The 15,860-nt window shown below is 41.3% G+C and overlaps 2 protein-coding genes across 9 annotated transcripts in view; both read right to left on the bottom strand.

Moving 5' to 3' along the window:
* birc6 (baculoviral IAP repeat containing 6) overlaps positions 1 to 3,877 on the bottom strand; it is a 139,704-nt gene extending 135,827 nt beyond the window's left edge. For all 8 annotated transcript variants that reach the window (XM_083987807.1, XM_083987812.1, XM_083987811.1 and 5 more), the window contains exon 1: positions 3,473 to 3,877. In XM_083987807.1, coding sequence (XP_083843933.1) covers positions 3,473 to 3,683 — 211 coding nt within the window. In that variant the 5' untranslated portion in view covers positions 3,684 to 3,877. The remainder of the gene's footprint in view (positions 1 to 3,472) is intronic.
* Positions 3,878 to 8,323: 4,446 nt separating this feature from the next.
* Positions 8,324 to 15,442, bottom strand: yipf4 (Yip1 domain family, member 4). Its single transcript, XM_083987690.1, has 6 exons — positions 15,215 to 15,442; positions 14,150 to 14,303; positions 13,159 to 13,330; positions 11,361 to 11,438; positions 10,927 to 11,040; positions 8,324 to 9,114 (listed from the first exon to the last, which is right to left on the bottom strand). Exons 1-6 carry the CDS (start codon positions 15,270 to 15,272, stop codon positions 8,977 to 8,979), a joined length of 714 nt encoding a protein of 237 aa, XP_083843816.1. The 5' UTR covers positions 15,273 to 15,442; the 3' UTR covers positions 8,324 to 8,976.
* Positions 15,443 to 15,860: the final 418 nt, after the last annotated feature.

Raw genomic sequence — 15,860 nt, 5'->3', positions numbered from 1 at the left:
ATATTTCTCCTCCTAGCTGTCAGTGCTAATGTTTTAGCCTTTAAATGTCAGTTCAACTGGACTTTTCAATGCAGGAATCTGGGATCAGACACACACACACACACACACATAAATAAATACAGCTGCTTAAGCTGCCATTTTAAGGTGAATAAAAAGCCTTAAATCATTTTTTTTATCCTCATGTCATAATGTTACATATCACCCCAGTCTGTTACAATTAACCTGGACTGTAACATTTCCGATTTATTTATTACTCATTGACTAAACCAAACATTTCCTGTTTGAATTGCAGAGCTACACCAATTAATGACAGACATGTGTAACTGTTTTGCAACACATTTCTGAACACACTGGCTTAAAAGTTAACCACCAGGTCAGACTCTGATGCAAAATAACAAACTAACAAACCAACAGTACGCGCTGAGGTCACAGATTTTAAGACCTCGAAATAAAATCAAGCGGCCCGGCGGTCTGGAGTGGACAGCTTGACGCCAACGACGTGTGGGCGTGCTGTGGGGTTAATGTGGTGTGCAGTCAGTTCACTGACAATACCTGCTCAGGGGCTGGTGTCACAGGATGGTTTTACTATTTAACTGATATTTTAAAGGGGAACTATGCAAGATTTTTACCTTAACTGCTGCTACATTATTTACAGCAGCTTTGAAGTAATTGTGATGGTTTAATAAATGACTTGTTACAGGGAGAATGGAGGCTCTCTGTCTTCCACCTAGACTCTCTTGGCCGAAAACCAACTAGGGCTGCAACTAACAATTATTTTTATTATCAATGAATCTGTTGATTATGTAAACGATTAATCGATTAGCTGTTTGGTCAATAAAATGTTGAAAAATGTTAAAAAATGTCAATCAGTCTTTCCCAAACCACAAGATGACGTCCTCAAATGTCTTGTTTTGTCCACAAACCAAAGAGAGACTCAGTTTAATGTCATAAAGAGACAAAGAAACCAGAAATATTCACATTTAAGAAGCTGAAATCAGAGAATTTTAATATTTTTTTCTTAAAAACTACTTAAACCGATTATTCAATTATCAAAATAGTTGACTATCAATTTAATAATCGATTATTTGCAAAAGAGCAAAAGAGCCTTCAACCCGGTATCCCAGCTCTTGTTTTGGCAGCACAGCAACACAAACACGCCCCATAACCCGTAGTTTCTTGTTTATGACAGATAAGATTACACAAATATACACATCGTAACATTGTATATGATATATAACGTTATCCACCGCTCCATGGATTGATTTCTCGCTGGCTTCATTAAAAACAAATGCACATGGCTGAGAGGAGGGTTAGCAAAACAGAGGATAAGAGATCAGACTTGCATAGTTCACCTTTAAAATCAGTCACAATTCTTACTGTCAGTAAGTGGTTAAAGAGTGGCAACAACAGTAACATGAACCAATTCTAAGGACTAAAAACCACCTCTTTGTACACACGCACGCATGCATCCACACTGTGAAATTGAAATTGAAAATACAACCAGCCACGGCCTCTGGCAATTAGAAAAGCAGGTTATATATCACAAGCACATACACAAGTACAAATTGTTTCTGATTTAATCATGAACTGCTGGTTGCAGAAATATTCCAATGGCCCCACACTCTGTGGAAAACTGATTTCACATATCAGTTGCTTTTGCTTTAGGAGCGTGTTCAGCAGAGGAGCCGAGGCGCTCACGCCAATCTGACAGCAAACTTACAGTCTGTCAGATCTCCATCTGTTGGGTTATTCTTGAACATGAACTCAGTGGGCATGGAAGGAGTAAATATGCCGGTCCGCCTTAGACCATAATGTTGTTGTATTTTCTTGCAGAAAAAAAAAAGAATACCACGTTAATTCAATGAGAACTGGAAACCGTTCAAATATCCAAACATTATGTCCGGTTTTCTTTTGTTTTGTTTTCCATTAGTCTTGTTTTGTCATCCAGCAAAGTTTCTCTGTTTGCTGCCATTTTTCCCCAAAAAAACAGATCTGGATATGACATCAACTGGGCTGAACCCTCTGACAACCGCAAACATGGTACCAACCAGACACAGTGAGAATCAACTGAAATGGACCTAAACTGAAGTAACCCTGAAGACATACAGGATCAGTGAGGCTGCAGCGTGAAGCTCGTCTTGGCGGGAGTGGACGGTAATGAGCCAGTAGTAAGAGACCTATGGGTATTTCATTAAACAAAGACATGTGTGTGTCCCCTGAGAGTCCCCGCTTCCCGAAAGGTTTATCTCCAGGTCATCTGAAACACTCCTCAGACAAGCTGCAGCAAATCACACACACAACACACAATGCAAAACATGGTACAGTATAGTGCCTACTGTTTACTGTTTACAGTCTCAACAGCCACACTCCAAAACTAGGTCACTATCAATGCATCACATGGAGCTATGTTTATGCAACTGAACTGTTGTCTTTACTTGAACAAGTGTTGCGGTGGATGGCTTTCTTTCTTTCAGCAGTAAAAGTCAGAGTGGAAGCTGTTCCAGGAGCCCTGACATCCATAAGCAGATTAACACATTTTAAGATGTAAACAACTCGTACAACGACACCAAGCTGCTGTCTTCAAGCCAGATCGTCTGATCCAAGCGTGCATCCATGCATTTCTATTTCTAAAACAACTCAATGACGTCTGCTGTTCTGTATGAACAAGGAGGACGACTTGTCAGTTAAGTGTGGGGAGCACATGTTGACAAACAAATTCCTAACTGCTGCAGAAGCTGCAACGTCCTGTCACTTCATCGTGACGGGGCGTCACGTGCTCGCATGCAACACAAGTGTTGGGCCGGTGATCTGACCGTATCATCCATGTCAGCCCTGCAAGCAAGCAGATAGACAAGGCCCCAGCACGGCAACTCCACAACATCAAGTCACTTTACTTCCAGCATCACATCAGTGCATCTAAATGACGGTGCGCACCAGCGGCTAGCCGCGCGACTTTAACGGCATTCCACATTAACACACTACAAGCACATTTAACCGGGCGGCAGTAGGTGTGCTACTTCAAGTGCCCAGTGTATGAACTGCACCCACAAGACGTAACGTTATCGTGACTGACCGCTAGAATGACAGAAACTGACCAGGAATGTTGCCCGGCTAGCTGCCGCTTGTGCTAAGTGATCTAGCCTGCTGTTAGCTTTCCTGGTAGATGTGTCATGTTGCTGGTGTGGTAAACAGTCGAAAACACTGACGTCCGATTTAAATTCACCCACAAAACAGAACAGTGTGAATGCAGCGTGTGTGCAGCGGCAGAACAGACCAACGAAGCGAATCGAGACTGACACATAATAAAAGTGGCGTCAGGCCTGGATGTAACTGCTAGGAGCGGCTAACGTTAGCTCGCTGAGATTACAACTCAGCCGTGTGTCGTGTTAAGAGTCTGTTGACAATCAGAGGGCTGGTTTTTCAAAACAGAAACTATCGGTGTCAGGGCCCGCCGCCGGCCTCCGGTACTCACCGTGCAGGGCTGAAGCCTGGAGAATGGCCCCCGAAGTGCCGTCAATTACTTTGATACTGCCGCGGCTGGTGACGGCCAAGATAGCGTTGAGGGCCGGGTGGTAGGACAGGCTTCGCAGGCCCTCCTCGTCGCAACGCAGGCAACCGTCTCTCAGCACAATCCAGTCTGAGGAGGTGGACGAGCCGGAGCCCGGCGAGGCCGCGGCCGCCATCTTTCCTTATTTTCTCCCCTTCCCTTCCTTTCTAGCGTTTGTAATGACCCGTTGATACACGTAATGAATCTAAATCTAAAAGACCTAACTCGGAATTATCACTCCGCTGCCACTCCTGACTCCTTCTGCGGCTTCTTCTCCTCCGCCCGTTACCGCAGCAGTGGCTATTCACCATCAGCGCCAACGAACTCCAGGCTGGGCTCTCTGTCAGTTACGCGATAGGTACACGGAGCTAGCGTAATGTCTCCGCGCTCCACTCCCGCGATAACACAGAGTGCCGAGTGAGAACAAGCGGGTGGACAAAATAATAGGAACACCAAAATAAGACATCTGCAACAAACATCAACGGCGAACAACAAAGGTCACGACGATTTTATTCACATACGTTATGCACACAAAATAAACACCATCCAATGACGTCACATATTAAACCGCAACCTCAAGCACGAGCACGCAGTGTAGTATTCACTGCACTATTGCATTATACAGTGAGCATACAGTCTGCTAGGACTAATACAAATCCATATTTAATTATTAGTTAATTTATATGTCTTTTCCCAGCTTTTTAACCACACAAGCAGGCACAACAGACAATTATGAACAAACGATTCAAAAATGCATTCATAGATCCAGACACCTTGTCTCTAAAAGAAATGATAAGCCATTATAACTCAGTAATTGAGTGTTTAGTAAATAAATTAGGCAATATAAATGAGCTGTGGTAGCAATTAAACAGAATATAGAAATTTCATTGCAGGGTTGCCACAATTCTCAATCTAGGTAATGAATGTCCGCCGCCAGGTCTTGTAAAACTTATCAGAGTGTAACAGAAAAAATGCAGCACAGCTTATTCAGTAAGTGTTGGTGGACTGTGTTTCATCCTCCAATGAAGAGGGAGCAGTCATTCACTAGAGATGCACAGGATCCATTGTTTACTGCTGGCTGGGTTGATCTTACACAGCTTGTCTGCTCAGCCCTCACAGACTGGCCCACAGCCTCCAGCGTGGTGGAAGACACTGGACAACTTCAAACATTTACAGGTCCATGTCTTGCTTGGATGAGGGGTGGAGCCTTTTCAGAAGTTCCACAGATCCTCTCGAGCAGTCCTCCTCCTCCATGAGAGATCAGAGGGAGCATTCAAGACTAACAAAAACCACGTGCCGCCCGTCAATATGGGTTTATAAGGGATGCTGTACAAAGTGATTTTGTTTGGCGTGTGTGAGGGAGCTGGACCGGATTGGTTCTGGCAAAGTTCCTGATATGTCAATATCTAAACAGCCGGTTGCAGATTCTATCTTTGTGTCAAACGACTGAGTGAATAAAACATTCCACTGAAATGTAGCTCTGCAAAGATTTCATAGGCCTACCTGTTGTGCTCACAGTGGTGGCCATGTGTCATTTAGCTAAATAAGTATGTGTCTAAAAAAACTAAACTGTTCCCAGATTTAAATGAATTTTCTAAGTGCTTCAATTAATCAAATCAAGGATTCTGTCATTATTATAACAAATATCGGTTGCAACAACATTAGTTAATAATAAAATGTCACCTCTAATTAGACTTTCCTTAGAACAGAATAGTCTTTATTGTCATTGCACACAAATTGGACAACGCATTTGGTGAGGCTTCCCCCCTCAGTGCACTTAAAACTACGCCTATTGATAATAAATTATAAAGAATGAATTAAAAAAAGAAATGATAATCAGGAATAGGGACACACACACGTTGCACAACCCTGCACAGATATACCCAATGGACGAATAGAAAATTAAACAAACAAAAAAAGAGCCTGAGCAAATGTTTGATCATTTTTGCTTAATTAATTAAAAAAATATTTTAAATCTGTCACTTCATTTTCTTTCCATAAACTCATCCATATTTTCCATCCATCCCTGAATTATATGGTCATATTATCACAGACTTAAATAGTGACTTGCAGGAAAAGCCTGGGGATCCTTTGGGTTCCCTCAGAGGGAGCTGAGAAGCCCTGAGGGGGAGGGAGACATGACTTGACTGATGTGTGCAACCTGACTCACGCCCACAGGTGTGAATGTGAGTGTGAGGTCGTCAGCCTGGTGATAGACTGATAACCTGTACAGGGTGTAGACACCACCCTCACCTAGTGTCAGCTGGGAATGGATCCTTTACTGATCGTACTGAGATGTCACAAAGTTCACAAGGGAAAAGTCTTTTTGTGAGGCCACAGTGACCTTGACCTTTAACCCCCCCCCCCAAAAAAAAGGCAACAGAAGAAAGAAAAAGAAAAGTTCACACAGAGGTCAGACAACAAGACCTAACCCTAACCCTGCTGCATGTCATTCCCCCTCTCTGTCTCCCCATTTCCTGTCTCTCCAACTGTGCTATGAATAAAAAATTAATAAAAAAAACTTGATAATCTATGAATTAACTAACATGAAATGGATGTCAGTGTTGATAATCCAGGTGTGAGTTTTCATGTTATGATGGTCACAGGTGGAACTAAACCAACCAATCAGATCCAAGCCTGCTCAGACTCAAATACTAGATTGGATAATAATAGAAGGAATGTAGGGTTCTGTTGATGTGTGGTTGTATTATGTATGGACCGTATTTTTTATTCATTATTTCAATATTTATTTGTGTGTGTCAAGAAAAATTCTGTCTGAGCTGTTGGCAGCACACATTTAGTTACTTCTGCCATAATATCAGTAAATACAAAGCTGTGACTACTTCCATCCTTCGACTGCTATAATGTGACTTCAGTAAGTTGACATACTTTTCAGGTAAAAAAGCGACCGTCAGACAGGAGAGGTGTCATCTCTGTAGCCCTGTGGTTCTTCACCATTGGATATGAATCTGATAGACATGCTTCTGGAAGATGGTATTGGCCTCAGGGCTGACATATAACATTTGTTACTGCTATAAAGATTAACACAACATAGCCTCAGAGGGTTTTACAGATGCTCCTCCACTTTTAGATAAAAGCTCCAGCTTTGTGTTTTATGTTTTTATGTTGACATGCTATTGGTTTAAAGTGATTTTATTTTTTAGAGTAGCCTATATTTTGATTTGATTAGTATATTTAACCTGCTCTGATTTCTCAATATCTCTGTGGCGCTGGTATTTGTTGGGGGAAGAGCATTTCATTATTTTTTAAATTTATTTATGTACATTTGTGCATGAGAAATGACAAACAAAGAAATCTTGATCTTATCTTGACAAATAAATAAAAATAAAATATTAATAAAAATCAGCAGAGGTAGTTTTTCAGTTTGCTTTTTTTTTTATTTCAGTTTAGTTTTAGTTAGTTCAACAAGTGATTAAACAGTTTTAGTTTAGTTTTTATTTTTGAGACACTGACTTTTATTTAGGAGTCTCAGTTTTAGTTTTTCAGGTTTTAGGAGAAAACCTCTGTCAGACCTCTGAAGATGAACTTCCACATTTGTGGGATTTTTCCCTTTTACAGTAGTTGCATCCCATTATGGGATGCATCCCATTACGTGATGAGGACTGATGGGAACATTATGGGATTCCCATTATGTTCCCATCAGTCCTCATCATGTTACATCACTCTTATCTACCTGTGGGTCCTACTCCAAGTCGTCCCATATTGAGCTGTGGCGTTTTCTTCCTGCAGCTTTAACAGCTCTAAGAAAACAAAACTAAGCTGATGTTATCTGACTGAACTTTAGTTTTAGTTAGTTGCATAGTTCATTGTAGTTTTTATTTAGTTCTTGTTTTTGGAAAAAATTTCATTTTGCTTTTTAGTTCAGTTTACTAAATAATTATTTCACTGCTAGTTTTAGTTTAGTCTTATTTTGTCCTGTCAGGTGGAGTTTGTGGAGCTGGGCAGTGACAGACACACCTGCTGCAGTACTCCTGTCCACCTGCGGGTGTCGCTGTGTCATCGGCACTTCGTCAGGATTACATGTAACAAAGTTTATGCTGCGTAGTAATGTTCCTTCTGTGTCAGAGTGGGGCCTCTGCATCGGTTCAAACATCTGGATGGATGTTGACCAGTGCTCCACATCTGTAGTGTCAACACCAGACAGACTCTCCTTTATCAAAAAAAAATCGACAGGAGCTTGTGGTGCCTTCATTTTAATTAGAGATGTTAAGATCTTTATAAAACATCATGTACATTAGTACGGCTGTCACTTCTAATTCTAACCCTGTCAAAGGTGTCTTAATGACACACAGACTCACAAAACGAGACCAACCTGAGCCTGTGACAGCTGGTGATGCAATAATAACAGGTGGGCGGTGTGACAGCCAACACACACAACTTAAAAACTAAAGTCAGTCGAAATCCCTGTCCTGGTTTGACAGTTTCATGTCATGTTGTTGTGTCTTTTTTTGTTTTTTTAAATGGTGAACATATTGTATATAGTGTCACATGATATGACTGCAGTGTGATGTTTGTTCCTTCCATTTCCTCACCTCTTTGTGTTTACACATCTACAATGAGCATGTTGTATGGAGCTGGGCACGGCCTGTTGTTCAACTTCTATTTCCTCACCACTGTTTTGAATGAGATTCTGTGAGTCCATCTTGAGGGAGTTTCAGTATACAGCATTCTTTATTATGTTCGAGTGACCAGCTGTGTTGGCTGTATGTCAGCAGTACTTCATCAGCAAATACCAAAAATGTTAAAGTGAGAAAAGATTATGAATTTACTGCAATAGTTACCCAAATGGCTAAATACTACACTCCTGACAAACAGGGCGGAGGGGTGAAAAAACAAGGCACCACATTGAGTAGACATTGGTTTATATCACTGTAACTGCCCCAGTCAACCCGCTGCTGCTGCTGCTGCAATCCTTCAACTAATAAAGCAGCTCTGTGAAAAATAAATAGACATTTCTCATAGTACATTACAGTGCAAAAAAGACATTATGCTCAACACTCTTCTCTGTGCTGCTGTATGTGTATTTAGCATTTAGCAACCCATTATTCAGTGGGGAAGTAAAAAAAAAAATCAACAAAAAAATAAATCATGACATTAAGATTGAACTCGAGTTATTTCCAGCTTCATGAACTACAAATAACAATTTGGATTATTGCACAAGTCAACGAGAAGTCTACGTACCCAAGCTGTAGCTGTAAGAACATGTGTTTTTTTATTGACCAAAGACAAAAAGGACAAAACTATATACATTGATATATACTCCAAGTATCCCCATCATCTAGAGTTTAACAGAGTTAAAAAAAGAAATAAACACCTTTTTAAAAAATCTTGGTTCCGTAGTTCGACTTTTCATCCCCATGCTCCGGGGCCACTGTCCATTAAAAGGTCCACAGTTTCAACTCATCCCATCACACGCCAGTATATAGTGATAGGAAGTAGATATACAAAAGGAAGATGGGGTATATGAGAAGGGGCTTCTTCGTTTTAAATTCATCTCCGACAAGCAGCGAAGCAGCACTGTACGCAGCCCAGAACACTCCGAACAGCTGCAGCATGAGAGGAAACAGGAGAACACCATTAGAATGAGCCATTGGTAATTATGACAGTCAAACTCAACTAGAAGTAGCAGGGGGTAGTTTTTACAGATCAGAGGGTGGATGAAGATGTACACCATGTAGAACCAAGTATGGAAGAGGATTAGGGCCGCTTTGGGAAAAAAAAAGTGAGTTCTTCTCAGAATTCTGAGATTTAAAATTTTTTTTAAGGAAAAATAAATAAAATGTCCAGAGCTCCAGAGACAGTCTAGGGGATTTTTTTTTTTTTTTTTTTTACAAAACAAAGTGAGTGTGTAGGGAGGCCGTGCCACTGCCATTTATAACCATACCTTGTTAAAGGGATACGGCAACATTTTTTTTGTGTCTTGCCTCACTCCAGAGTCCATGACCATCAGATAGACACCATCCTTTCGACTGTGCGTGCAGTAACAAGGGAGATACGGTCAGAGCTGGCGCACCGCTAATTAGCTTAGCTCAAACTGGAAGTGCATAGGTAGTGTTAGCCTGCCTCCTACCCGAGCCGAAATCAGCAGTCAGAATCTGATTTCATTTTAGCTTTAAACTCTGTAAATATATCACTTTATCGACATTTCAAACATTTTTAGGCGAGAAAGTAGCCGTTTATATCAGCAATGTGTCGTTAATTTGTCTAAATAGCAGCTGTTTACAATTTTGTTCTGAGGAATTCGGCTCTACTCAAGCTAGCTGTTGTGATCAACGCACTTCCGGTTACTTTCACAAAATAAAACGCCTGTTGCCCTTTACATACAGAAAACCATGACGATAGAATTTGTGCTTTTACTTTGAAATAGGAAGCTAACCTACCCTCGATGTAGCTAGCTTGAACCAAAATAAACCGTCTTTGCTTGAACCCTCCGTTTTGACCGATCTCGTCCCGTTACCGGCATTTGACCGCTCAAGATGCCTTACCGGAGAGTTTTGTCAGCTCTGAGATGAAGATCAGCCCCCTGATTTCCGTTTAGAGTTGCTGAAGAGTTTCTCTGATGACTTTAGGTGGAGGCAGGCTAACACTACCTATGCACTTCCAGCGTTTGAGCTAAGCTAATTAGCGGTGCGCCAGCTCTGCCCCTATCTCCCTTGTTACTGCACGCACAGTCGAAAGGATGGTGTCTATCTGCTTGTCATGGACTCGGGAGTGAGGCAAGACACGAAAAAAAATGGTGGCGCATCCCTTTAACTGATACCAAAGCCAATATGAACAACGTCTGTCAACTGCATGATACTCATGTATACAAGCTATTCAAATTGACTTGACATGAAAACATGAATGTGGAAATGAAAAATAATATATATTCTTCATTATCTGCTCAAATGTGTGAAACCAATGTGACAGGTGGAAAGCTTCCTCTTCTGATTGGAGTCATATGTTCTTCTCTTCTCTCAGAGGACAGACATGCTAGAGTGATTATTCTAAAAAACATGATTTCTCTGTGGCTTGAGGATGTCATGCTTTTTTTAAGTTAGATAAGATTTTGTTTTCTGTGATGTGTTTCCTAAACTGGACCTATTCAGGGTAGTTCCGATGAAAGTTTTTGAATAAAACAGCCGATTCTTGTGTTTTTGGGACTTGTGCTTCCTCGGTATGTCCTCAATTGTCACAGTGTAAGTGTATGCAAGTGTCACATATAATTCAACATGCTACTTATTCCTGAATGTGAGTTTTATCAGCTTAACTACTTGGACCTGATGCTGGTAAACCTCACCTACCACTGTTGGCAGCTCTGTCAGAGCAGGCATGTCTCAAGCTATTTTTTTTCGTGGACAAAATGTTTCATGACTTACTTTGATTAGTGTAGAGACAACCTCAAAGCCCCTGATCACTAAGAGCAGAGGGGCTATGACGATGAGAGGAAGAAGGGAATATCCAATCACCCCCAGAACCTGGCCGTAGGAAACCTGCACAAAACAACAACAACAACAGGACAACATCAGAGCGCGTTCATGTTTGACAGTAACAAGTGACGTGTCTGCTCTGAGGACACTCAGTACGTTTACATGCACAGCCTAATCTATGCTCGAAATTTGATGTTGGCGTCTAATCGGACTTCTGTCCTTGCCCCAGTTTACATCCGATATTGGTCGGACTAACGCGTTTACATGCACTCAGTTGTCCAGTTATAGTCGGATTAAGGCAATAATTCGGTTTTCTCAAGTGTCATGTAAACGTACTGACTGTGACTGTCTGGGGAAGATGACTCTGAGTGAACTGCACTTACTTCACCACCAAGGACACGAGCCAACAGGAAAATTGTTAGCGATCCGAATATCCAGATGGTGACAATCCAAGACACGACCTGTCAGATAAAAGCAGAATTTTGTGTCAACACTGAACACTGTCAGAAGCTAGCACCATAATTATATGATATTCACCATTAGCTATAATTCACATTATATTAGGAGTACTTAAAGCAGAAGTAAGTGATATATTTGTGTTAATATAAGTCTTAAATAGTTATATCTTCCGACAGCAATCACTTACATAGAGTGTTTGGTCTGAAACACGGGTCTCTCAGTCACTCTGCTCTGCTCTGAGCCAAAGAGAAAACATTTATCGTATCCTACAGTTTTTATCCAATGAGGAGAGAGAACGGCATGCAGGGCTGTGTGTGCAGCCAAGGAACGCCGTGAATGTGGTGACGTAGCGACGAGGACTGTTATGGTGCGTTCAAGGAAACTCGTATTTTTCCGACCGTGAAGTGGCACCAGTTCGATCTGGTACGAGTTCACCGGTCGGAAGTTACGAGTGGCCGTTATAGTGACTTTCACCGGTAAAACAGGTCGGAAAAACACGAGTGGGTTGCCTGAAACGCTACAAAGTCGTAAGTTGTGACTTGAAGCTGTAATTTACGATTTCAAAAGCCTGCCTGGAACGCAGCATTAGCGAAAACGACCGGACCACTCACTTCTGCTTTAAAGGTGTTAGCTACAAGTTTAATTCCTCTCGGCCAGTAGGTGTCGCACTTACACTCCAACCTTCAATTATACTGGTTGCCAGGTACGCCTATAGGGAGCGGCTAGTAGCTAAAGCTAAGCTAACGCTAACCGTATTTAACCAGCAGCAGCTCCGGTGTTGACAGCGGACTGGAAACATATCTGAATAATTTCACACTAATGCACCTGCAGACGAACCTGACAAACCCGCAACATCACCCCTGCACCGGAAATGTTACAGTACCGGCTGACTGTTAGTTAGCATTAGCATTAGCACAATGCCATTTCTCCACAGAGCTATCAGGATCTGCCCCCCCCCCCGAGCTCTGCCTAACATGACATCAACATACTAATGCTGTTGGTGCAGAGATCATTTCATGCCGACGTTGCAAACGTAACCAGATGTAAATATTTACATATTTTGGACCCGTTAAGATGTATAAAATAATTATTTATATACTATTTAAAAAAATTCTGTAAAGTTAATACTCTTATTCTGCACCCCTCTAGACGTTCTGTGGATTTATTATTTTTGTTGATGAAAAGGTTGTAGCTATAACCTTTAAAAATATAGGATATTGCATGTTGATGCTCTGTGTGGCAATGAATTGTACTATGTCTATACTAAAATAGCTTCCTGCTAATTCTGGTGCACATCTCTTTATTTTTTAAAAATGATTAATGCAAGTGCACACTGTTCTTAAACCCAATACATTTTTTTTAAAGATCCCTGCTTGTTAGTTCCAGTACCTGTGGGAATACACTGCAGAGCTGAACAGTGCAAGTCGATGTAGCTTTAGGCGGCTAATGGACTTGTCAGCCTGAGCATTGCTCTGGATTCAGTGTGAAACAGCATGACCACTAATCAATGACAACACTGCCTTTTCCCTTCCTGTTGTCTGTCCCACAATTATTCTTTTCAACACAACTCCCATGTCTCACCCAGGGGTTGTTATTTACAAAAAATGAGCAGCAAATGGAAATGTACCAAAGGTTATGAGAAGCTCCATGTAGGAGGTAATTCAGCCCCTGACAGTCTTAGAACAGTGTGGGAACACAGAGGTATATCTTTGTCCTGCTCACCCTGAACTGTCCATAGATGGAGATCATGGAGAAGAGCAGCACCACGGCCAGAGGGCCCCAGAAGTCCGGGTTATCTCTGACCACTTGGCGGTTGTAACCCAGCGATGGCATTGGCATCAGCACACAACGGATCTTGTAATAGATGTCCTTCAGGTCAATGTCCAGTTCCTCCCTGCACACACACAAAACCACAGCATTACACACACTGGATTGGATCTGTTTACATAGGAACCTGTACTTAATAGCAACAAGTAGGAGGATCAAATCATCAGGGCTGATGTTTCCTGAAGTAGGTCTGAGTAATATCATGAAATCATGACTGAAGCTACTCAGTTGGAAGGAATGCACTCAGTCTACCACTGTGCTGCTGTGCATTGGCTATGTAGCAATTGTAAAAATTAAAGAGAGGCCCTTTAAATTCTGTCAGTACATGTATCTTTGTTTCTTCCTTGTATAGAGGATGTATTGGTGTCTTTTTAAAATAATATTTACGTCATCTTCTATAAAAAAAAGAAACTGGTATGATGAAATGTAATGATTGAATGGGATATTGTGAACTCTATATCATATCATAAGCAGACTGAACCTGGTGTTTTGCACAGAAAAGAATAATAATAATAATAATAATAATAATAATAATAATTCATTTATTTTATATCGCGCTTTTCAAAGACCCAAAGACGCTTTACATAAAGAAAAACAAGGGGAAAGAAAAGAACATAAAGAATCACAAACACACAAAAGAAGAAACATGTGAACAGGTAGTGAGGGAGGGAGGGGAAGGTCTGTGGGAGATGCTTAGGGGTAGGGGAGATTGTATGCATGGCTAAAAAGGAATGTCTTCAGTCGGGATTTGAAGAGAGGGAGTGAGGGTGAATCTCTGATGGGCTGGGGGAGAGAGTTCCAAAGGCGAGGTGCGGTGCGGGAGAAGAATAAACATGTAATCAAAGGAAAGGCATGGGTTTAAAATAAGCTTTTGTTATATTCTCACAGAAGAGGTTTGCTGTCTTCACCGTCGTCCTCCTCCACCTCCAGCAGCCAGCCGTAGCCTCGTTGCCTCAGGAAGGTGGTGGCGTACGGGTCTTTACCGTTGTCACTGCCCATGTTTAGTTTAATGTCCGGGGCACTGATGGTGCCGCTTAGCTCTGTGGGGAACACATCCATTTACACATTCAGACAGCAGCACATCATTTATGTCTGCGCTGAATCTGCCATTTAAAATCCTGTCTGTAAATCGTAAATCACTCATCCAGCAAATAGTTCATTTAGGATGAATATATAAAGGGAACGTGTCATCTGTAATTTCATGCCTTTTGGAGATCATTTCATCTTCCACTTACTGAACTGTTCACATTGACAGAATTATGACCAGGGGTGACCAAACTTTTGCATGCTACTGTATGTATAGAATATATCCAGTTTACATTCCATAGTCCAGGAAAAAGCCTAAGATAAATAATAACCACACATAAAGTGTATATCGTAGGCCAATTTGTGTTTAACCTATTCTATTTAAATTCACCACATGTTTTCCATCTGCCTCACTTTTGGTAAAAAACATTCATGATCAGAAAACATTGCTCTGTTTAACAGCAAAATCACTGAGACCTGTCATGAAATCTGGTCTCCATCCGCTGCACGGAGTTATGAGGATGTGGAAACTTTATGAGTGACCCGTATAAACAATATGTGAGCTAGGCTAACAATACTGGAAGATAAGCTCTTTTTCTATCTTTTCAACCGGCCTCATAACTTGAACGATGAAATAAAACCTCCTGTATTCCAGTGGTTTAGTCAGCTACACAATTTTACAGCCATCATCACAAACTACCGCTGCAAATTAGTTGGATACGCTTTTCACAATTCAACGTTACTGCAGCTATTTGAAACAGTACGGAGTCGGTCCACACACCGCAGGTGTATTTTTTAGACTCAATGCACTATTATCTGTGTTTCTGCTAGTTTTCAACAGTCACGTCAACAGGCCAGAGGTGTAGCTGTGTCCAGGCCTGCTAGCCGTGCAGTGCTGCTACCGTTAGCATTAGCATTAGCCTACCTTCAGCCTCAGTCGAAGAGACGAACGTGAAATCTCCGTTGTTGGGAGAGAACTGCATCTTGGTCTGTAGTCACTGCCACTCGGCTCCGGTCTACAGAAATGACATCTAAATCAGCGGTCAGTCGGATGCGGCGGGAAGCGTTAATAACGCTGTCATTAAGTCACAGCTCATCTGTGAAGTTAAACTGTCATTTTGTTTTCGGTCTGTCTGTCACTGCTGCTGCAGCTGGAAGCAGGAAGTGCAGAGGATGCTGGGTAATGAGACACGTCTTATGGTGCATTCAGGGCGTCCCATAAAGCTAGGACACTGCACGAAAATCAACCAATCAATAAATAATATATAATGATAAATAGCCCGTTCTGTGTTGGTTTTGTATGAGTATTTGTATTGTTTGTTTTTTGTTTTTACTTTTTATAATGAAAGCGATAACCATGTGAAAAAAAGAATAAATGAATGATACAGTTCGTCATGGAAAAATGTGTAAAATAAGTTTGTTGTACTTGGACTTTCTTTAGTTCAACTGACACTTTCTTTGAAAAAAACTCTCTATACAATACTTAAAAACAAGATCTATCTATCTATCTATCTATCTATCTATCTATCTATCTATCTATCTATCTATCTATCTATCTATCTATCTATCTA

Source organism: Trachurus trachurus, assembly GCF_905171665.1.
Source record: "Trachurus trachurus genome assembly, chromosome: 15".
In the NCBI taxonomy this organism is placed as follows: Eukaryota; Metazoa; Chordata; class Actinopteri; order Carangiformes; family Carangidae; genus Trachurus; species Trachurus trachurus.
The sequence above is the reverse complement of the archived record's forward strand: the minus strand, read 5'-3'. Positions and strand labels throughout refer to the sequence as shown.